This window comes from Peromyscus maniculatus, chromosome 16 (assembly GCF_049852395.1).
Source record: "Peromyscus maniculatus bairdii isolate BWxNUB_F1_BW_parent chromosome 16, HU_Pman_BW_mat_3.1, whole genome shotgun sequence".
Lineage (NCBI taxonomy): Eukaryota > Metazoa > Chordata > Mammalia > Rodentia > Cricetidae > Peromyscus > Peromyscus maniculatus.
In genome coordinates, this window is record NC_134867.1 from 39,827,628 (window position 1) to 39,852,204 (window position 24,577).

Genomic DNA, 24,577 nt, shown 5'->3' on the forward strand with positions numbered 1-24,577 from the left:
AGAGGGTCATCTGCAGATGCTAAAACCATCAACACAAGATTGAAACATCCTCTGAACAACCTAGGATCACGGAAAGTGGGCCAATCAGAAGTTATCTGCCTCCTGATTCAATAGGAAGCCGAAACAATTGAGCTGAATCTGATTAAGTCTCCAGATCTAACTTCCAATTTCAAGGAAATAGGAAGCGTGATGGACTGCCATGAGGAAATGGGCACATCCAGCGTGTGGGGCCTTGTGCAGGGTGAACAACTTCATTCCTTCAGCAGATAGAGGTCATGGGGAGGTGGGGAGAGAAAGCAGAGTGGGAAGGGGCATGCCATCTTAGCCCAGAAGGGACTCAACAGCCACGGCTCAGGCTGTACATGCTATTTTTCTGACAGTCAGAGGATTACAGCTATATACTACTAGATGCTGTCAGGGAGCCACTGTTAATCTTCTTAGGGATACATATGACTTTGTGCTAAAGTTGAAAGCAAGTCCTTATCTGCAGAAGTACTTATGAGTGAATTGATCTGATTGTAAAGTATTCTGGCCACCAGTCAGTCGGTAATGCAAACAGTGAAGAAGATGGACAAAATGATGGACAAAATATTGACAGCTGGGAAATGCTGTGTAGCTTTATATACACTGTCAAATTTCCATAATGAAAAAGATTCAAAGTGTGTCCTACAGGAAAAGAAATATAGAGCCCCCTTTAATCACTCAGTAATTAAAAGTCACTGTTCCTTCCTTGGCATTCATGTGGGTAAGTGAAAATTCTGGGCAAGTTCCTCTTTGACTATTTTAATTAAGTAGACCAACTTACAAAAGGGCACTGCTTTAGGGCAGATTAACATGAGCTCTTGGGAGTTGGAATCAGTCATAAAATACATCCTTTCATACTGGTTTTGATGAAGGGCAGCTTTGGTAAAGTGGCACAAAATACTGCTGGTGACTTTTGGTTTGTTTTTCTCTCCTGTTTTGCCAGTTAATTGATTCAGTGCCAAGAGTGATTTCTTAAGATAGGCCTTTATAGTGCCCTGCTTTGAAAACTCAAACTCAGATACTGCACATCTTTTCTTTATTTATATTTAATTTGACTGTTTGCGATGCTCATGCTTCTGGTGATGGTGGTGGGGGGAACTGGGGACAGAGAAGAAACAGACGAGCACACAAAGACCAAGATGTGCTTCCAGTCAGGGTTGGACTGCATTCCAAGAGCTCCTCATAGCTCTGCTGAGTGTGAGGTACCGGCTTGGCCCAGCTGGGGAAGTGAGCAGGTCTGCCACGACCTTGTCCTCTGGGGTTCTTGCTTGCCCCATGAATTGACTGTGACAGAGCTGAGCGTGGACACAGTGCTGCAGATGAGGAGACTTGTCTGGGCAGGGGCAGGAAGAGCATTCCTGAATCTGAGGAGAATAGGGATGCAGAATCAGGCAGAAAAGGGAGAGCAGCAGAGTAAAAGGCAAAGCAGAGAGGATGGAGGCAGAGGTGCTGGAGGCAGAGGTGCTGGAGGCAGAGGTGCTGGAGGCAGAGAGGATGGAGGTAGAGGTGCTGGAGGCAGAGAGGATGGAGGTAGAGGTGCTGGAGGCAGAGAGGATGGAGGTAGAGGTGCTGGAGGCAGAGATGCTGGAGGAACACAGCATTTGGCCATTTGGCTTGGAACACAGCATTTGGCCATTGAGTGAAGGTAAATGGGAAGGCATCGCTGATTTCTTGTGTTGTTATGAAATATTTCATATGTATAAAGTATATGGAAGATGTAGAAATGGTGCATTGGACACTTAAACATTTGCCATGCAGCTTAATAAACAAAGCGTCACTTATTTTTGGGGCGTCCCCGATTCCCTCTTCATATCTGTGATTCTCCCTTTTGTCTTTGCCTTCCCTTTTCCCCCAGAAGCAACCACTCTCTTTAGTCCCTGTTTACACTCTCTTTGCTGGCATGTGTGCGGTCCAAAGCCACGCACAGTTTTGCATGATTTCGACCTTTGGGCAGTGCAGATCATCATGGATGAATCTCACAGAGTGCTGAGTGAGACTGACAGGCTGCAGAGGCCACATAATGTTGAAAGGCTTTGGACAGGGCAGTGACATTAATCTGCACTTAGAAATATGCTTTCATGCGGGCTGGATAAAGGCTGGACTGCATAAAAACAAGCAGGAATGGATGGTGAAGGTAGTCAGAAGTTGCTGTTCTCTCAAGTGGTAGCTAATGGTTGATGACAGTCGCTCACGTCAAGGCATCAGCAAATTTAGGCATGGCTGCTAAGATGTTCCCTCTTAGTTCTTGGCTCTCTGTCCCTGGGGGGAGGGCAGGCTTTCCCTTGCTTCAAGTCTTCCCCTGCTCCCTCTCCCCAAAGGCTAATATTTTATTTTGCTCAGGTCTCTGCTGGGCAGGTTCTTCCCTGCTCATTGTATTGAGAAGTAACTGGCTGCGCTTGTTAAGTCTTGGTATTCTGCTGTACTTTTCTTCATAGTTTATAGAAAATAACACACTTTTATGTTTATGTGTTTATAGGCATCTTCTCTTACTAAAGTGTGAGGTTCACTGGGGCTCCTCTCGTCTGGCATTCCAACCACTTCAGCTTCATGCCCTTACTTCTAGGTATTAGTGTCTGTTGACAGGATGAGTGAATTGACTTGAGGCTAGTTCATTGGAGCCCAGGTTTCTCTTTGCAGCTATATCTCTAAGTATCTCTCAGGCTGTGAACTGTTTTTAGAACTTGAGGTCATTGCCCATTTGTCCTAGACACTCAGAACATGTAGTTTCATATTATCGTCCTTCCTCCAATCTTCTACTTTATAAATACCATGCTCACTCACAATTGCCTGAAACCTTGGTTTTATCTTTTAGTGTTTCCTAGTCCTAATCCCTGGGTACTGAATCTTCCTATTTATATATTTTTTTCTCTCTTTGAGATAGGGTCTTACTATGCAGCCTAGGCTGGCTTTAAACTCATGAGTACTGCCTCTACCTCTTGAGTACTGGGTTCATAGGCATGTGCTAACCATGCCCAGCCTTGTTTATGTCTTTGGCAGTATCTCTGCCGAAGTCACCGATTCACTTCTGCTTTTTAAGCCTACGAACATTTTAGCCATCCCCATGTTCTGCTGGAGCCTGCTCTCTGAGTATCAAGCCAATTCTTCCACCACAGTACTTGTCTTAGGGTTTCTATTGCTGTGAAGAGACACCATGACCACAGCAACTCTTACAAAGGAAAACATTTAATTGGGGTAGCTTACAGTTTCAGAGGTTTAATCTATTATCATGGCAGGGAGCATAGTGGCATGCAGGCAGACATGGTGCTGGAGAAGGAGCTGCTACATGTTGATATGCAGGCAACAGGAAGTAGACTGGCTCACTGGGTGTGGCTTGAGCATATATGAGACCTTAAAGCCCGCCTCCACAGTGACACACTTCCTCCAACAAGACCACACCCACTCCAACAAGGCCACACCTCCCATTAGTGCCACTCCCTTTGGGGGTCATGTTCTTTCAAACCACCACAGTACTCCTTTTGTACTTAGGTCTGTTTTGAATTTAAATTTCATTGAATTGAATTTTTTGCATATGTGGGTGTGCATCTGTGTATGAGTTCATGTCAGAGTTGGTACACTTGCACTTAGAGGCCAGTGGACGATCTCTGGTGTCACTGTCTTCCTTACTTTGGGGTTGTTTGTTTTCCCCTCTGGCGTGGACATTGGCAGTGGACGCGGTGGACTAGTGTGAGTGTGAAGCACTCAGGATGTTCTGTTAATACAGTTTGTTTGTCTGGGAAAACAAAACGAAAGCTGGGCAATGATTGTGAATGGCTTTAACCCCAGCATGCCGGAGGCAGAGGAAGGCTGATCTCTTAAGTTCCAGGCCAACCTGGTCTACAGAGTGAGTTCCAGGACAGCCAGCTACCTGGAGAAACCCTATCTCAAAAAGTAAGCAAAACAAAAACCCAAAAGACAAAGCGAAGCACTTTGTTTGTTTAGTATTCGAGACATTGTCTCATTATGTAGCCTTGGCTGACCTTGAACTTACTATATATCCACTCATTTACCCGCACCAATTTTACTGACCTATAGTTAACAAATAAATATAATTTATATTTAATGCAAACAGCAGTGTTTTTAGGTAAGGCATACTTACCTAACCACTGAGTATGCCCTGAGTTATGATTCCTACAATAAAGTTAATTAAATTAATCATCACTTAACATAGTGACCATTTTATGTGTGTATGGAGAGAACATTTAAGATCAATTTCCTTAGCATCTCTTAGGCATATGCTATGATTAACTGTTGTTAATATGCTGTGCCTTGTATTGCTAGAATGTATTGATTTTGTAACTGAAAGTTTACCTTTTGGCCAAAGTCACTTCTACCTCTATGCCCCCTAGCCGATAACTACCACTGTTCTAAGTTTGACTTATTCGGATTCCATGTCTTAGCCACTGTTCTATTACTGTGAAGAAACACCATGACCAAGACAACCCTTACAAAAGAAAGCTTGTGGTTTCCGAGGTTTAGTCCATTGTCATCATGGCGGGGAGCATGGCGGCATGCAGGCTGGCACTGGAGCAGTAGCTGAGAGCTCCATTGTGGTCCTTGGGAGGGAGAGACTGGGCCTAGTGTGGGCCTTTGAAACCTCAAAACCCACCCCTAGTGACACTCTTCTTCCAACAAGGCCACACTTCTAATCCTCTAATCCTGTCAAACAGTTCCACTGCCTGGCAAATAAGTGTTCAAATATATGAGCCTATGGGGGGGCCGTTCTTATTCAGACCCCCACAATGTCTTAAATGACAAAACATCAAAATTTAAAATAAAGTCCAGATCAGTATTACTGATGTTTCCCCCGCAGCCACTTCACAACAAACCCCAAACACTGATATTTGCAACTCATATGTAGGAGGTAGAGTTTTAAGACGCAAAATAGCCTGCTGGCTAGTAATAATGATAAGCTCAGGTGTGTGTCTGGACTACTCTCATAAAGGATAATTAGGCACATATGTCATTGAATGCAAGTTACAGTAGCGATGTGTATATAATTTATTGTAGATAGTGATAGAATGAAAACTGTAAGTTTTCCGATGCCTTATTTGAACTAGTTCACTGAGATGCAGGAGTGTGCATGGGAGTAACACAGCTGAATCACCAAAGCTGCCTGCCAGGGGGTCGAAAGGCCTGCTGGCTCCTATGAACATTTGTTCTGAGGAAGGCCAGGGGGGGAGAGTAATTGAGTTAATGCTTTCTGATGAACACTGGGGAAGCAAGCTGACTTTCTTTTTTTTTTCCAAGACAGGGTTTCTCTGTGTAACCCTAGCTGTCTTTGAACTCACTCTGTAGACCAGGCTGACCATGAACTCACAGAGATCCACCTGCCTCTGCCTCCTGAGTGCTGGGATTAAAGCCCGGCTTTAAGATGGCTTTCTTATCTGCTTTGACATTTCTTTGTAATGATCAGTTGGTGGATTTAAAGTGTGTACAGCTTGTCTCGGTGAAGGAGGTTTGGAAACTGTAGACTTCTATTAAGGCAGAGTGGAATCAACCTCCAAGGAGTGAGCATGGGAGAATGGACGGGATCACCTTCCTGGTTTTCAGACACCATGTAGAAATGGGAAGCACTTAATATTTTAATACAGTGAGTTGCAGGTTGACACTGTTATAAAGTGCTAAAGTACAACATTTAACTTGATGCTGTTTTGCTTTCTAAACATTAGGAATTTTTGTTTTTTTAGGTGTATAGTGTTGACTGGAGCCAAACCAGAGGTGAACAGCTTGTGGTGTCTGGCTCCTGGGATCAGACTGTCAAAGTGGTATGTCACCAATACTGCATTTAAAAACAATTAGTTCCCTCCCAAGCTCCCACTGAAATATTTTATTTTCTAAAATATTCTGTAGCTTTAAATGTGATCTATTGATTTTCTTTTCAAAAGTATATATTAAAATGTTTATCAAAATTTAAAAAAATGTCGTCTTGGCTACAACCTAATAATTAGCTTAATGGTGATTATTTTAGTCCCCTAGAGACAATCTTATTTTATGGAAAAATAAATGCTAAAAATCTTTGAAACATGTATCTTACATGTGTCTATAAATGTGTGTGTTATTCATGTCATACTTACACATATTGTGCTGTCTAGTCTCTATAAGAGTGTACATTCGTGTTTACCTGTCTTGAGTAACGATCTGCTTGTTTATTCTCAGTGGGACCCAACTGTTGGAAGTTCCCTGTGTACCTTCACGGGGCACGAGAGTGTCATTTACAGCACCATCTGGTCTCCCCACATCCCAGGCTGCTTTGCCTCAGCCTCAGGTAACTAATTCTCATTTCCCAGAAGCCTTATGGATGGGCTACTGTTTTACCATTAGGTGGCGCTGTGTCCCCTCGATTCAGAGAAAATGAGAGCGTGGCCCATTTCGTAGCCTTAGGATATTTGATTTTTTTTTTCTTCCAGAGTTTGGACATGCTGAGCATGTACTGAGCTACATCTACAGCCCTTAGGACCTTTCTTCTGTCTGTCTGTCAGTCTTCTTCCTTCCTTCCTTTGGCAAAAATTAGCAGAGAGCTGAGTCCCAGCTTGTGTTTCAATGAATATAGCCCTTTTACAATAAATGTTCAGGTTCTTTTGTGTGGACAGATTTGTGGTTTATAATGCCACAACAGATTTTAAAATACATTTGAAAGAGGAGGTTTGCCTTTGTTTTCGTTTTGTTTCAGAACACTATTAATCTATGAGACACGAGTGGGCTTTTTAACAATAGTTCGAGTTTGGATCTGAGATACGTGTCTTGGTGAATGAAATTGTGTCTTTGGCTCACAGTTGGTTAACTAAAGCCATTTCAGTTAACCAGAGCACCCAGGGAAGATAGAAGAGAGACAGGTGGGCACGCTACAGCCCTCAGAGCCAAATGACTCACAAGCAGGATTTGTAAATAAAGTTTTATTGGAACATAGCCACATCAATTCATTTGTGTATCGTCTGTGGCTGCTTCCACACAGTCCTAGCAAATAAAGTAGTTGTTACAAAGACCTAGTAGCTCCCAAAGCCAAAATATTTGCTTCTGGCCTTTTATAGGAAATATGTGATGACCCCTGGAGCCTTGGGGGGGGGGGAGAATTAGAAGCTCTTCTGCACAGTGAGTTGTTAGAGGAGAGAAAGCAGTAGCTAGAGAAGGACGGGAGGAGCTTCCAATGTTGACTATTTAGTAACCCAGCCAAAGTCAGGCCGCAACCAGCACAGCTCGTGTCCCTTTCCTGCCAGTACATGGTATCAGTGTCCTGAGCTGCTGAGTTATGATGTGGCTTTCATAGAAGTAAAATCCACAGCCATCCTTTGTTCCTTTCTTACATTGTAATTCTAAAAATTAAGAAATAACCACATTCCCTAAATCCTTGGATTGTTGTTCAGTTGAAGATAAATAAAAGCCTTTAGGTAATTTTGTCCATTTAAATTATGTAATTTTTGAGATTCTAATAGTAAGTAATCATAATATCTTTTTTTTTGTTGTTGTTGTTTGTTTTTTGTTTTTGTCTTTTTCAAGGCTTTTACAGGCTTTCTCTGTATATCCTTGGCTGTCCTGGAACTCACTCTGTAGACCAGACTGACCTCAAAGTCAGAGGTCGGCCTACCTGCCTCTGCCTCCTGAGTGAGTACTGGGATTAAAGGTGTGCACCACCATTACCCAGCTGAAATGATATCTATGTGTGAAAGTATCATTAATTTAAGAAATGCTTTATTCCTTGACAAGAATTACCAGTAATCTTTTCTGAAGCAAAGAACAGCTTATAGAATGAGTCAGCTTATAGAATGAGTATTATTATCTCTAAAATTTCTGAGCTTAAATCCTAGCTTTCTTGAAAATCTGTTATTGGAATGAAATCTTTTCCAAAATATCAAGTCTTTTGGAATGTGCCTAGTGATACACTTTTTCTAGTTCCATTTTCTTTTCTCTTTTGAAGATATAGTGTAATCTGACTGTCCTTTGGGCCTCCAGCTCACAAATAATGATACTTATGATTAATTTTGAAAGCTCAGTCTTAGCTTAGGCTTGTACTTCTAGCTCTTATAACTTAAATTAACCCATATTTTTATTAATGTAGTTCTATCACGTAGCTTTTACCTCTCTCCCATTTTGTGTGTCCAACTTGTTCCACTTCTCGATGGTGTCTCCTACCTCCTCTTTCTCTGCCCAGAAGTCCCATCTATACCTTCTGCCTAGCTATTGGCCACACAGTGTACAGATATCCCACAACATTTACCCCCTTTTGTCTAAATAAAAAGGAAAGGTTTTAACTTCAACAGAGTAAAACTATATACAATAAGAACAATTATCAAGTAAGAAATACCTTCACAATGCCCAGTTCAGTAGTATTTGGCAAGTTCAAAGAAAACACTATTGTCTAGACTATGATGGTGAGTTCAAAGTTTTGTGCCTGATTTACTTTCTATCAAAACTACGGAAAACTGTAGCTATAACTACCTAATCTTCAACCCCATCAGAGACCTGAGAAGGTTATAATATTACCTGATTGAACAGGAAGTGCAAAGCAAACAACCTCCAAAACTAAGAAATGACAGAGACAGCTGGCTGCCTGGACAGTCACCCAAGGTTCCTCTTCAATGTTGGGGCATCCATCTTTGGCCTCCAGGCCTAGAATATCTGACAGACTTTTCTGTGAAGCAGGAATTTTGAAGGACTATTCTACCTTGTCTTGGCAAAGTTTGGCTGTTACCCTTTTTTGTGTGTCCTGCTTGTCCAGTTTGACAGCATTCTGTCAGCAGTTGAGGCAAGAGCAGTTTCTTTGCCCACTGGCTAACTTTGTCACAAATGCAAGCAAACCTCCATATGGAGGTTTTTTGATGCTCATCCTTTTTTTGAAGTAAATTGGCACTACCAGACGCAAATGTGTCTCACTGTCATAAAAAAGCTTTATGTTATTACAACATTTTAAATGCCATATCCTGTAGGTCTTTGAAATGTGTGAAGACCATCTATCTACTTAAAATATATCTGTTTGACCTTTAAAACATACTTAACATGACTGTAAGTCTGATTGTTATAGATGACTAACTACTAACCTGTATTTCTTTATTATTCTAAATATCTTTTAAGGACTAGAAATTTACATTACACTGTAAATGAAGAGCATAGGTACAATACCTTAAACAAGAGTAGAAACATATATACAGTGTAACAAAAATAACCTTGAATTCGTATCAATATACAAAAATCCATATTAATGTTAAATATTTGAGACTAGTAGTTGCTTTTTAGTTTAAAAGTAGACACAACACCTACCCTTTTTTATCCCATTTCTATACTGTGTTTCACCATTTTCCCTTCAGAAAGAGATCCTTGAATCTAATCTCCTTTGTTCAGCCTTTTTCCTGATCATGACCAATAACAACTTATAACCAACCCCCTAAACAATGACAAACATCCATAACCCACCCAATGATCAAAACAATCCACCCCACCTCTTGGGAATGTGGGCGTCATGTTCTCTATATGACTTCCTGTTGTCTGGGAATGACAGCATCTTTAGGGAACCTTGAGAAAATTGGGATAATGGTCAAGTCCTGGGAGAAGTAGCTGTATTGTTTTTTGGTTAGTCTTTGTGTGATGGGAAAGTGTAGAGGTTATTTGAAGTCTTGGCTGGAGTAGTCTGTGAGGCTGAACCATTTCAGCTAGCAGCTTTGAAGTTGTTCTGGATACAACAGAGGCATTCTGAGAGGCTGAATTGCCTGGGCTACTTGTCTTTATCAGTGTTTGGTACTTTTTTTTTCTTGGAAAACACATAAACTTTTAAAGGTAACATATATGTCTGCATTAAAGGTAACACATATGTCTGCATTAACACAAGTATGGAATGTGTAGTGTGCACAAGTCAGCTAAAGGTGATTTTCTGTTTTCTGTTTGAGCAGGTAAAAGGCATCTGTTAACTTTCTGTTTGTTTGGACTGTGTAACCAAACATCTCTCCATGCTATATGAAGGGATGACATGTAATAATAAGTCATGAGGATTCTGTCCCAACAAGACTCACCATGTCTCATCCAGTCTCAGAGCTGTTCCCATAGTAGGATCAGTACATATGTCACCAGTCTGTTCAGTTTCCTTTTTCATGTCTGTAGTCAAGATTTTTAGGAGGTCTCCTCCAGTCAAATATGATCTTCATTAATTTTGAAGAGAGCCATAACTTTTTGTTTCCTATGGAAACAAAGGCATAACCCCTTCCCCAACGCAACATATTTTTTGACTTCCAATTTGAAGTTAAGACATTCTTAAAATATATAGGTTGGTTTAATTCAGCAATTTCCATAATCCAGTGTTTCTCAGCAGCTGTTGATTTTTTTTTTTAAAACAGCTCTTAAAAAAAAAAAAAGATTTATTTATTTATTATATACAGTGTTCTGCCTGTATGTGTGTCTGTCCACCAGAAGAGGGCACCAGATCTCATTACAGATGGTTGTGAGCCACCATGTGGATGCAGGATCCCTAGTGTTCTTCACCTCTCCAACCTGGCTGTTGATTTTTGCATATTAGCATTTAAAAAATTCAAAGTCAACAAAACACCATACAGGATCCAGCCACTCTATGTATTTTTCATCTTTCTGTGGCTTATTTTTTTATATTACTTTATTCTTTCTTTAAAGATTTTATTATTTTTAAACTGTTTTTTCTATGACTGTCTATACTCATTTTCCTTTCTTTCTTTAGCGTCTAAACACATTTTTCAAAATACTGTACCCTTTTAGAGGTTTTCTGTGTCTGGACCTGGCTTTACTAAGCGCCTGCACTGTTCTCTGACCACCTGAGATAAATCTTAACTGCCATGTCAGCGTGTGACTCAGCTTAGTGAATGGTACATGGTGCTAGCTGCTAGCTCCAGCCCGCAGGCAGCAGCCAGTTGTTGCACATCTGTATGCTGAGCACTTTGCCCACCTGAGAGACTGCAGGATTAGGAAGCTATGTCTGGCTCCTTGTCCAGAACTTTTCTTAACTTTCTCAGGCTCTATATTTGGATATTCAAGCCTCTACATTGAACGCCATTTGTAACCGGATTTTTCTTTGGGCCACCAGCCAGCTCCCAAATAATGACATGGCGACTTCTTATTAATTATGAAATTTTGGCCATTAGCTTAGACTTATCCCACTAGCTCTTATAACTTAAATCAACCCATTTATATTAATGTATGTTCTGTCATATGGCGTTACCTCTCTTTCATCTTGTAACTCCTATTTTCTTTCCATGTCTCTACGTCTCCACCTTTCTCCTCTCTCTGCCCAGAAGTCCCACCTATACCTCTGCCTAGCTATTGGACGTTCAGCTCTTTAACCAATCACAACAATATATCTTCCCACAGTGTACACATATCCTAGAACAATCTAGAGATTGACCAGGGCATCACACTTACTGGGCAAGCAGACTGCCATTACGCTAGAGCCCCAGCTATTATTACTTTTTTTTTTAATACTGGGTTCATGTAAGCCAGGCTGGACCCTGAACTCCTGCTCCTCCTCCTTCCAATGCCAGGTTCTGTGTGGTGCTGAGGATCAAGCCCAGGGTTTCCTGTATGCAGATGAGCACTGTTTTATAGAGCAGTGCACTCAGCCCTTCAGTTTTCTCTTTAGAGCTGAGTGTGGTTTTTCATCTCCCTGTGTCACGGCTGCTCGTGAGGTGTGGCATATATCCTGAGCAAATGGTAGCAGTAGTAGTTCACTTAATTTGAAATTAAAATATAAAGCCATGTACATAGCTTGATATCATCGTATTTAATGCTTTTGGTTTAATGTAAATGTTGTAGGTTTCGTGCTTGCTGTGAAACAATCTGTAAGCTCATTCTAATGGTTCAATTCTAACGTTCATTCTAATGGTTAGAGTTTTTCCATTTTATATTTTTACCATTGCCGAGAGGTTCTAACATAGAGGGAGTTGAAACTCTTGTAAGGATGTACATTGAATTGAAATTGGTATACTTCCCTCTAAAGAAGGACCACCATGGCCTTATGTCCTCTGGTTTCTGAGGGATCGTTTCAAACCCTGAATGAATTAGGGATACAGACTATACCTACCTCAAAATGAACTGAAGGATGCCTCCCTTCCATTGAAACTGGGAATTCTAATTTGTAATGTTTAAAATATAAATTAAATTTAACAATCGTAATTTTTTTTTTTTTTTTTTTTTGGTTTTTCGAGACAGGGTTTCTCTGTGTAGCTTTGCGCCTTTCCTGGAGCTCACTTGGTAGCCCAGGCTGGCCTCGAACTCACAGAGATCCGCCTGGCTCTGCCTCCCGAGTGCTGGGATTAAAGGCGTGCGCCACCAACGCCCGGCTACAATCGTAATTTTTTATATGTGGAAAATGTTAAGTAAAAATTCTGAATTAGTGGTAACTTTTTAAAGATTCCTTTTACCTTACTCTTTATGTAAATTTGTTTATTGTTATTATTTAAAGTTCTAAAACTGCCTGTATTTTCCTCCTTTGTGTGTGTGTGTGCGCGTGTGCGCGCGCGCGCGTGTGTGCGTGTGTGTGTGTGTGTGTGTGTGTGTGTGTGTGTGTATGTGTGTGTGTGTGTGTGTGTGCTCACGCTCTAGACTTAAGCCCACTCTACCACTGAGTTATACCTTCAGCCCTTCTTTTAAATGAGTCCGTCCCCTTTCTCCTTTTTGTGGTGTTGAGGATTGAACGGATACAGGTGCACTTATTTAACATCTGTGTCACAATTATGTGGATTAGCCCTTTATTTGAGCTGGGTCACCTTTACCTCTTCCTTTTTCATTGACCTTTGTGTAGTCTGATATATGTAATACTGACTGTGGGTATTGTGGGTAGAATAGTCCATGTTTGATACTGAAGAGTCCAAAAAAATGTCTAATCACAGCTAACCATATGTTGTAAATGAGTAGTATATAAAAAGCATTTTAAATCAATAGACCGGCTGTTTGACTATCTATATATTAACTACCTTCCTCTCTTATGTTAGAAATAGAAGTAGTGATCATACAGGCCAAGATTTCTTTTGGTTTAAGTTTTTTGTTTTAAAAGGGTCCAAGCAGCCAGGCAGTGGTGGTGCACACCTTTAGAACCAGCACTCAGGAGGCAGAGGCAGGCAGATTTCTGAGTTCTAGACCAACATGGTCTACAGAGCGAGCTCTAGGATGATCAGGATTACACAGAGAAACTCTGTCTTGAAAGGCAGATGATAATGTATTTACTGCCATGGGTGCAATGTCTGGGAGTAGATCTGGCTTTGTAGGCAGAGCAGGATTTAGTTAGGGCTCTTTCTTCTGTTCTAGAGTTGGCTCCAGCATCAGGCGATGGAAGACAGTAGCTTCAGCCCCTGCATTAATTCTGACTTCTACCCATGAGATTCCTCTTAGACACGTAAGAAGGTTTGACTTTCTGTCATGGGTGCTAATGGGTCTGTGTAGATGTTCCCGAATGAGTCACTGTGCCTGGGGAAAGGGGATTTGATGTTTGGATTCATCAAGAGCCAGCATTTGTTCTTGTAGTTGAGAGTAGGAAATAGAAGGTGATGCCCAGAGCCCGTGTGAGGAGGGTGGAGCGAGTCGAGAGAGAGAGAGAGAGAGAGAGAGAGAGAGAGAGAGAGAGAGAGAGAGAGAGATTGATTTATTTTTGGGTCATCAAAGTCTCACTATTTAGCCCAGACTGGCCTTCAGCTTGCACTCTGCCTCCTCAGCCTCCTTAGTGTTGGGACTATATGGGTGTGCCACCACATGTAACTACTTATCTTGTTTTTATACATTTCCCGCAGCATCCGTGCATTCTCTTATAACTAAATGCCTTTTGTGGCTGAACACTAAAATTCTTGATTATTATTATGCAAGATATGTAAGTCTTATTTGCTAGAATTTCAAAAACATTTGGGGGTTCATTTTGATTTCTGAGACATTGTCAGCTGCTAGCTCACTGCATGCCCACTGCTGCTGGGCACTGGAGAATCAGTGACGAAGTTGGGGCTCTTCTGCCCAACTGGAGCCCGCCTTAGTAAGAAAACAGCTTAGAAAAAAGGGAAGAAGAAGAAAAAAAGAGGAGAAGAAGAAGAAAAAGGAGGAAGAAGAAGAGGAAGAAGAGGAGGAAGAAGAAAAGGATGCTAAATGCTGTGACATTCCTTTGAAGGAGTTGGTAGCAAGGGCTCTGGAGCCTGGCTGCTTGGCATGCAGTTCCTCTTCTCCTCTTCTTCCCTGTCCTGTCTTTGGCCATGCTCTTTAACCTATGTCTCTCTATTACTTCTACAGCAATGGTGGTGATAGTGAATGTGTCGGGAGGTCATTATGGTGACTAAGCTAGTGTGCATCAGGCTTAGAGACACTGTCTGGATGCAGGGGAAGGACCCTGGGAATGAGATCTCCTTTGATGATGTGAGGGAGTACTCAGCTTCTGGAACTAGAGTGACTCCCGAGGTCGGCAGGCCTGCCGAAGGATGCTTCCCTGAGGAAATAGTGTCTGAGCCCCTCCCTCATGAGCAAGTGAGAGTGAGGGGACCGAGGCATGGAATGTGTGGTGACAGGGCTGCCTGAAGAGCATCCGATTAGCCTTTGTTGTGTACATGCTGCCACTGAACGGACAGCCAGGGCCCATCTGAGAACGGTCTCTAAAGTGGCTGGCTCTAGATTGTTGAATGTGCGGTGGTTATGTAACAACACACACACCAGCCTAGTGATTCCATTCCTCACCTGCTGTCACCACAGTCATCCGGGAAACTTCAACAGCAGCCAAGTACCCAGCCTTCCTAGTCCTGCTGAATCAGAATGCCCTTGGGGAGGAGTGAGTTTGGGGTGTTTTGTAGCTGAATCCAGTGATTAGGCTGATTTGGGAAGCGCTCCCTAGTCTTGGAACAGCTCTGTTGGAACTGCTGAATTAATGGTGTATTTCTGTTGATGTAACGGGAGCTGCCACTCTGGGGTTCATAGACACATCTCCATCTGCATTTTAAAAGCCTGCAGAGTAGACTCAGTGCTGAGTTGAGGGAGAACATCTTTGGTCTGAGATCCTTAGTTATTTTCCTTTTCGTTTGTGAGTTGTACTGTGATCTTAAATAGTTTGCTTTGTCTGGCTCACGATAAAGCCCTGCTCATAAAACAAAGCAAAATCTCTCATAAACATCATCTCTATCACAAAGCTTATGACAGTGAGACCCAAGTGATTTTTTTTCTTTCCTTTTTTTTTTTTTTGTTATGAGACAAGGTTTTTCTGTAGAGGCCTGGCTGTCCAGCTGTCCTGAAACTCACTCTGTAGACCAGGCTAGCCTCAAACTCACAGAGATCCACCTGCCTCTGTCTCCCAAGTGCTGGGATTAAAGGCTTGAGCCACCACTGCCCAGGTTAAAATACTACTTTTTAGTGGGAGGGGGAATGCTTACACCAGCAGTTCTCAACCTGTAGATCGTGACCTTTTGGGGGGTTGCATATCCGATATCCTGTATATCATATATTTATATTACAGTTATGAAGTAGCAATGAAATGATGTTATGGTTGGGGGTCACCACAAGATAAGGGACTGAATTAAAGGGTCTCAGCGCTAGGAAGGTTGAGAAGCACTGGCTTACATGATAAGCAGTCATGATTATTTTTATATCTAATTCTGTGGCACACAAATCGATCATTCAAGTGTCTAAAATTACATATTTTAAGATAGTACATAAAATTTCAGCACATAGGGTATTCCCAGAATTTAGTCGTCCTGGGGTTTGGGAGATGGCTCAGTGGGTAAGAGCACTTGCTATGCAAGCATAAGGACCTGAGTTCGAATCCCTAGCACTCCTGTCAAAAACCAGGAGTGGCTGAGTGTGGCCATGACCCCAGCCTTGGGGAGACAAGGGGACCCTGAGAGTTCATGTCCAGCCAACCTAGCAGACATAGCAAGCATCTGGTTCAGCGAGAGACATTGTCTTACAGAATTCAGTCACAGGGATGGAGGAAGATACCTGGTATCCTGTTCTGTTCTCCACATGGGTGTGCACCTGCAAGCTAATGTGCATACACACACACACACACACACACACACACACACACACACACACACCACATGGGTGTGCATTGGGCTGTGCACCTGCAAGCTAATGTGCGTGCACACACACACACACACACACACACACACATACCACATGGGTGTGCACTGGGCTGTGCACCTGCAAGCTAATGTGCATGCACCACACACACACACACACACACACACACACACACACACACCACATGGGTGTGCACTGGGCTGTGCACCTGCAAGCTAATGTGTGTGCACCACACACACACACACACACACACACACACACACACCACATGGGTGTGCACTGGGCTGTGCACCTGCAAGCTAATAATGTGCATGCACCACACACACATACCCCTCCCCACACCACATGGGTGTGCACTGAGCTGTGCACCTGCAAGCTAATGTGCATGCACTAACACACACACACACACACACACACACACACACACACACACACCACATGGCAGGTGTGGGGAGGGGTTCGTTACCTCCAAAGTTGTAGGGTATTTGTAAAAATAGAAATTTGTTGTCGTTAGCTGGTAATACCCAAAGGGAAGAATTTGGGGAGCACCAGATCTAGGCTTGTCTTTCATAGCAGAGCTCTCTCAGGATATTATGTTGTTGTGTGATTCCTGATAGTTATATTAACACAGAATTCGTGTTTATAAACTGTGGGACTGAGAGGAAGAATATTTGTGCTATTTCTATAAAGAGGATTCATGAGAAGTAAACTTTCTTTTGAACCATGGAAACTAAATTATTGTTATTACAGACTCCGTATAATTGCATAAGTCATAGCCAGGCCTGAGTGTGGGTTCCAGCTGGTCGTTAGATAAGCCTCATTCTGCTTTAAGAAAAAGTCATATTACATCTGACAGGCATCTGGTGTTTCAATTAAATTCATTTCTTTGGGGCCCAAAGTGCTCTTTTGGTGTTCAGTTCACCTCGTGCCACACGTTGAGACTGTTTGCAGCCTCTCCCAACCTCCCCACACTTCCTGCTGTGTGGGCTTCGCCGTGGCACAGATGGCACTTCCTGTTCCGCTGCATCTGCTGTCAGTGCAGGCCTGCAGTTTGTAAGACTCTGGGCATTCAGGTGGGCCTCTGGCCCCACCCTAACTTCCTCATAAATGCCTGGGTGACAGCGAACGGCCAACAGCCTGGAGATGTGGGTTTAAACAGCCAAACAATCAAAAAAGCAGTGTTCGTCCTGGAGGCTGGAAGAGCTGGTCATGTCATTGCACCATTCGGCTGGAAGGTCCCTTTCTTACCCGGAAACACAGTGACGAGGACAGAGTGCCAACTATAGACAGCTGTCAAGGAAGTAGGACCCTGACATCTACAGTAACTTCAGAGAGGGTGACCTAAAACCAGGGCCTCTAACAGGAAATGCTACCGGACTGTGGTGGTGCTGAGCAGATACTGTGTCCAAGAAGTAAAGGAGCCCTTTACACAGGTTTTAGTGTGGTTCAGCCTGACACACATAGAGGGCGCTGTGTGACCTTCCGTCTGCAGTTGGGTTTTCACAGCACACCTTTGTAAGCAGTGCCAGGAGAAAGAGGTAGAATTGTACCAGAGGACCCTTACTTTCTGCTGCCCCCAGGATGACCATATTTACCTCTTTTCTTTTCTTTTTTTCCTTTGAGGTAGAGTTTCTCTGTGTACCTCTGGCTATCCTGGAACTTGCTCTGTAGACCAGGCTGACCTCAAACTCACAGAGATCTGCCTGCCTCTGCCTCCCAAGTGCTGGGATTAAAGGTGTGCACAGGCCTGGCCATATTTGCCTTCTAATGACAGGTATTACTTAATGTACCCACTCATGCCCACTTTCCCTGTGCTGAAGTCACGTCTTCACATCCTACTCTGCACTCATTGTCATGTGCTGGTGCTTGAAATTAACTCACACACTCAGGGAATACAAGCCCATTGGACTTCAGATGGTGGTTTATTCACGCTAAAGCGACTTTATGGTTTCCAACCCACTGTTAGAAAGTTTGGAGAAGTTAGTGAGCATCACTTGGCATTTCATGTGATTCAATAGAAGCCTCAGGCTGAATCAAATGTTTTCTTCTGGGACTGGACTTTTCTAGAGGCAGAAATTTAGGGAGAATACTGTTTGCTCTCCCTTTAGTGATGTGTCTCTTCACCTGCAAGTGGTAGAACTAGATCTACCCTAGGTCTTTGAAATATGCTGAAAGCGTAGCTCAGAATAAGAGGTGATGCTCAGACCACTCACTTCGTATCTCTGCTTTGTGATAACTCCATAGCCCAACTTTCTCCATGTGGTGAGAAGCTTCCAGACGATGTGCTTGGTCAATTCTGTTTTAAGAGAGGAGATTTTGAAAAACTTGTAAAATAAAATTGCATGTTTGTGGTCAGACCAAAGAGAGGGTGGGGGCAGGCGGGAGCTGACTTTTTTTTTTCCTCCCATAGTTTTTTTTTTGTTTTTTGTTTTTTTTAAACAAAACAACTAAACACTCACCTTTGGCTGCCAACTAAGGTCTGGGTCCCTCTGGAGCCGTAGGTGGTTTCTCTGTCCCCTGGTGTGGAGGTCATGTGCTGTCCTTGGAAGAAAGGCGTGGCGACAGACCAGACACTGACATCCATGTCAGTACTGTAGGCACTGAGGGCTGGAAGAGACCCAAGAGACTGTTGAATCCTGGCTGTTTGGAATCCTGAAACAAATTCTACTGGCTGGTGGCTAAACTGGAGAGAGTGGTTATTTTTAGGCCCATTGAAGATATTTGAAGCGCTCACTTGTACCAGAACTCTTCCCATTTGGTACATTCAAATTCATTCTTTCATCCCTGCCATTCTTAGATCCCAAAATATTACTTATTTTCATCCACCAAAGTGACTGTGCATTTAAACAGTGCCAACCTTATTTTAATAATGCAAAATATAATAATTTTGGGGCTTGTTTTTCCGAGGAGAAAATTTTTCCTCTAGCTGCTCCATTAAAATGTAGCGCATATAAAAACCTGAAGGAGCTGGAGGCATGGTTCAGTACGTTGTGTACTTCCCATGCTTGAGGCCCTGAGCTCACTCTCTAGTACCAACACAGACACAAACAGATACTCCTAAGGTAAAATCTTCTCCATTTCGGCATCTCATTGTGAGAGTCAGATTTTCCTCTTTGATGTAAAAGCACTACCATGGTATTACCCTAAATACTCTAAATTTATTGCTCTACACTGTAGTTCTTATGCATTGTGATGGTTTTCAAACATGTCCAGGTGCAGGATCCTGACTGTGGCATTTTTCCACTTGACTTGCCATGAGCTCGCTCTTGGGCTGAGCACCCAGGTGGGGTGCGGAGATTGACCAAGTCTTCCCTTTCTATCAGGTGATCAGACTCTGAGAGTTTGGGATGTGAAGACCGCAGGAGTCCGAATTGTGATACCAGCACATCAGACAGAGATCCTGAGCTGTGACTGGTGTAAATACAACGAGGTACAGCGTGGCTCCCCGCAGAGCGCTCCTCTGAAAGTCAACATGCCCCTTCACCTGTCTTGTTGATGTGGGTGTTGGTGATGTTTATGGACCATTAAGTTAACTTCAGGCCCTGTCACTTGTAGTGAATAAGTGACTGGCCTGCATTAGCATTAATTGGACTTAAGTGCTCCTGAAACAGGCAAAGTAAGGAATAGATAGATAGTCTTAAAAGTTCAGCAGTGCAGCCTTTCTTGTGTGCTTTGGAAAACTGCTTTACAGTGTATGTGATGTGTATGTGTGTGATTGCTCTTGACCCTGCTACTCCATGGTTTACTGTGACTTTTTTTCTTCACATGTCTGGTCAGGCTGCTGAACTGTTTATAATACAATTTTCAACTTGACAGTCCACCAGTTTTTAGGATTTTGTTTTTTCTTCCTTTTTAAACCAGACGGTTTTCATGCTTCTGTAAGATGATGATGCCCATGTGAAACTTTTTGTAAAGCTTCAGTTAAAATATCTGAGCATAAGAATTAAAAGTAGGAATATAGGAATGGATTAAATGTGTTAGTATACTATCTGTATGCTTCAAGAGGCTTTTTGGTTGAAAACTAAAAATACCTACCTTGTTTTCTCTTCCCTAGCTTTGAATTAACTTGTGAGAATTAAAAGAATGCCACACTGGCAGAATTCTTTAAATAAAAAGAAAGAAAATATGTATATTCAATAGAAGTATTTAGGCTTAAAAAAACAAACAAAACTTAAACACTTTGTTTTTTCAAACAACTCTGAGTCGTCTCCCCCCCCATGTGTTTGTTTGTGGGTGCACATGCATGGTGTGTGTGTGTGTGTGTGTGTATTTACTGAGGATTGGACTCAGGGTCCGTTCATGCTTGCTAGACAAAGGTTCTATCACTGAGCCACGTTGCCAGCCCAGTGTCTTGCCTTTTAATGCCTGGTAAGACCTCAGCGCGTGTTTAAACCTCTTAAAGAGAAAGACTGATTTGTCACAGATGTTTTAATTCCTCATCTATCTATTACTACTTGTAAAGATAAGTTAGAAAATCTACACCACTCTTTGAGACTTTGCCTCTTTCTCTTGTGTGTGGTGTTCTGTCTTATATATTAAATGTATTTAGTGTCTTTCCTCTCGAGTTATGTATTTTTGTTTTTGCTCTGAAATGACTATTTTGGTTCCTTTGTATGCTTGTTATTCAACTTTAAAAAATAGATCCTGGGTCTATATTTAACTACAAAAGTGTGTTACTGTTTCGAATGGGAATGCCTTAGTACTGTTTAATTGCAAAGATGTCATAGTTGTGTTTTGTTTCTGAATTGTTTTCAGAACTTGGTGGTGACCGGAGCAGTCGACTGTAGCTTGAGAGGCTGGGACTTAAGGAACGTGCGACAGCCTGTGTTTGAACTTCTTGGTCACACGTATGCTATTAGAAGGGTGAAAGTAAGTCCTTATTTGTTACCACAGACTGAAACGTAAGCCTCAGTGTAGTCGGTGGAGCTGTATAAAGTACTTAGGGGTGAGGTTTGTAGTGCTGACGATCAAGCCTGGGGCGGTGGACAGGCTGGGCGGGTGCTCTACTCCTGAGCTACAGCCACAGCTCTTAGTGTTCCGAGACAGACAGGGTCTCAGTGTGTAGGCCGGGTGACTTCCCAATCATAGTCCTCCTGCCTCAGCCTCCAAAGTGCTGGTATTATTGATTCTTTCTTATGGGTGCTTTTATTAGCCAATTAATGATGCTATTAGAAGCTAAAATCAGGTTATACATTTGAGTAAGCTGGGATGATGTAATTTCTCATAATGTTATATTATCCAATTGACTATTTCCTTTAACATTATTTTAGCTGTAGTAGTTTATATTTAGGGTTTATATGTTCATAATTGCCTGTTCATTGAGAGCATGTGTTTGGTGATAGGAGAGATGCTCATTTTCCCTCTGACATGATGATGTGTATAAAAGCTCACAGATGTGGGGTGTAGAACCTTTCCAGTCTGTGCACAGAAGTCAAGCTCACTCTTTGCTGCTGCTCCAGTAGGTATGGCCTCCATCGTAAGGGGACTTAATTCAGTGCCGTAGCTTCCGGTCAGGTGATTCTGCTGTGTTACTGGCATCTCCTGAGGACCAAATTTTTACACCAAGAGCTACAAAAAGTACTTGACATTTTTTCAATATGATAGTTGTGTATTTGCCCTATTTTAAATATTCCAAATTATCAAATTAATATTTTAAATTATAGTACATGGTAACATTTTACTTTCATTAGTTTTTAATTTTTTTTTATCTACTCTCTTGAGAATTTTATTCATGCATTCAAAGTATTTTGGTCATATCTACTCTTCCTCCAACTTTACCAAGACATCTGGCACATCCCCTTCCCAATTTCATGTCCTTTCCCCTTTTTCTTTCTTAATAACCCACTGAGCCCAGTTGGAGCTGCCTCTTCTCCACGGGTATAGGCCATCCAGTGGAGCCTGGGCATCCTATCAGAGAAAACGGACTCTCTCCCCCAGCAGCCATTCACTGACAATAGCTCTCAGTTAGAGATGGCCCTCATGAGGCCTCTGCCGTCGGAGCTGGCGTGTTCTCTGTCCTGGTCTCGGGCAGGTCTTCTGAAGGCAGCCACCGCTGCATGAGTCCATGAGTACCACAGCTGTGGTGTTGAGAGGACATCGTTCGACAGCATTCTTCCCCAGCCCCGGCTCTCATAGTCTCACCATCCTTCTTCTGTGTTCTCTGAACTGCGGTAGAAGGGGCTGAGACAGAGCTCCTCCTGTTTGGGCTGAACAATCCATAGTCACGTGTTCTCTGCGCTTGCGTTGTCAGTTTCTGTGATAGCCACCATCTACTGCAAAAATAAAAGGAAGCTTTTTTTTTAATGTTTTTAATAATGCTCTTATATGGGCAGGTTTTACTAGTAGAAAGATTTTTTTCTGTGTTTCAGATTTTTTTCTGAGACTGAATTAAGGTAATGCCCACTGTGTAAAATACTGTCCAGGTGTAGTTGTGGGGGTTGGACTGGGACTCAGTTGGTAGAGTGCTTGCTTAGTATAGAGCCCGGGGATTGCTCCCCATTACCACATAAACCTGGGCATGAAGGTACATGTCTGTAATCCCAGCCCTTGGAAGGCAGAAGCAGGAGGATCATGCGTTAAGATGATCCTCTACTTCTTAACGAGCTGGAGGCTGGCCTAGGCTGCCTGAGCTCCTCCTCCACCCATACAGCTGTGTAAGTGTGTGCAGCGGTTAAAATCAGATAAAGCCTGTGGTTAAGCTCCATGGCAGAGTACTTCCTCCGAATGCATGAGGCCCTTCAATCCCTAGGAGCACACACTACATATGCATAAGTCAAAGCAAACACTCATCAGATACAATTGCAATGACACTTGGTTGTTTATCATCTCTGCTGCTGCTGATGCCACTTTAACGTTACTTAGGGAAATGGATGTAATCCACAGTTTCATGGTGGCAAGGCAGGTGGCTTGAACTACCTTGGGTTGCTCTGGGATTATGGGAGCCTGCAAAGCAGCTTGCTCATATCGCCTGGTGACAGGTAAACCAGCTCATAGTCCCCACATCTATGCTTGTAGCTCAAAATTAGACAGTGAGTCCCCATGTCCAAAAGATCACACAACCTCTTCAAAAGTCCCACCAACTAGGCACCAGCTCTTCAAATGCAGGAGCCTGTCAGGGCTTTTCCCATTTAAACTGCGACACTGGACTTAAATTGAACATTTTTATCCTTGGTATCATTTTTATCCTTGGTATCATTTTTCATGAGCTATGAGATATAAATACCATTAAATTATTTTAAAATTTGTATTTAACATTAAGTGATTATTTTGCTGCAGAGTGTGTGAACATCAAATGTATTCATATGATGGGCAAATTCTGTAGTTGTCTCTCTATATACTACCATACACTTCAGTTCTCTATATTGATAGAGTCATGTTTAGGTAGCTAGTAAGAATTTGTATTTATTTATTTATTTTTCAAAATAACAGCATTTAGGAGTACATGTTACAAATTATCTCTATGAAACTTGAGGGATTTTCTTTGGAGAATGTAAAATAAAAGTTTTGCTATAAATGGATACTTGAAAGGTCAAAGTGAGTATGTGCGGCCCAGGAAGTCACAATTTGAAGTGACATTCCTGGGTATGTCCCGGTTGGTTGTGCTTATGGAGTGCCTGTTGCAGCAGCAGCCTGTGACCACACCTGACTGTTTTCTCCTGCAGTTTTCGCCATTCCATGCAACAGTGCTGGCCTCCTGTTCCTATGACTTCACTGTAAGGTACCGAGATTTTAAATACGTTCTGTGGACAACGTCAAGTAGTATTTGTGTCTGTGCTAACCACTGTGCCTTTCCTGCCTCTCCCTCCGGACTGGTCACTCAGTGCCACATCCTCTCTTTCTGTGTGCTCTAAAGTCAGTCTTGGTTCGTGTGAGGATCTAAGCATTGAGCTTACACTGGCCTTGTTGCATTAACCCCCCAGAGCTCCTCTCCCCTTCCTTCTCAGTCAGTGTTTGATCTGGCAGGATTCCATGACAGTCTTCGTGTAGTGTGTCCTTCTGATAGAACAGATTGAGGCGGTGCCGGGAGAGAAAGTACACGCCTCTAACTTGCTTGTCTGGATGGAGCCCATGTAAGAATGCAAATGGGCTGGAAAGGTGGCTCAGCAGTTTAGAACACTGGCTGCTCTTCTAGAGGACCCAGGTTCAATTCCCAGCACCTACATGACAACGCATACCTGTCTGTAACTCCACACAGATATATATGCAAGAGAAACACCATGAACATAAAATAAAAATAAATTACATATATTTTAAAAAAGAATGTGGACGAACTGGGGAATAGATTCACATTATAGCCAGGTTGGGGGCGGGTATTGTTTATTGGTCTTGCCCCATGTACCCGGTCTACCTGTGAACTCCATGTGCAGCTGAGGATGACATTGCACTCCTGATCCTCTTACTCCTGCCTCCCTAATGCTGGGATTGAAGACATGAGCCACCACACCCAGCCACATTTTGTTTTTAAGTGTTGTATATAAAGTAGTAAGGCATGATTACAGAGTTTTTAGTCTGTAGTGATACTGGAGTTTTTAGAAAACAGCATCAGTGGACCGGAGGAAAACTTGTT

At 42.5% G+C, this 24,577-nt stretch overlaps 1 protein-coding gene and 1 long non-coding RNA gene across 2 annotated transcripts in view; one reads left to right on the forward strand and one right to left on the reverse strand.

Annotated features, from left to right (window-relative positions):
* The window catches only part of Pex7 (peroxisomal biogenesis factor 7), a 64,840-nt gene that overhangs the window by 12,973 nt on the left and 27,290 nt on the right, over positions 1 to 24,577 (forward strand). Inside the window, exons 4-8 of the mRNA XM_006986107.4 lie at positions 5,712 to 5,789; positions 6,181 to 6,289; positions 19,335 to 19,441; positions 20,767 to 20,880; positions 23,673 to 23,728. Coding sequence (XP_006986169.1) covers positions 5,712 to 5,789; positions 6,181 to 6,289; positions 19,335 to 19,441; positions 20,767 to 20,880; positions 23,673 to 23,728 — 464 coding nt within the window. The remainder of the gene's footprint in view (positions 1 to 5,711; positions 5,790 to 6,180; positions 6,290 to 19,334; positions 19,442 to 20,766; positions 20,881 to 23,672; positions 23,729 to 24,577) is intronic.
* LOC121823196 (uncharacterized) lies at positions 17,915 to 18,681 on the reverse strand. Its single transcript, XR_006064571.2, has 2 exons — positions 18,471 to 18,681; positions 17,915 to 18,307 (listed from the first exon to the last, which is right to left on the reverse strand). It is a non-coding gene; the product is annotated as an uncharacterized LOC121823196 (long non-coding RNA).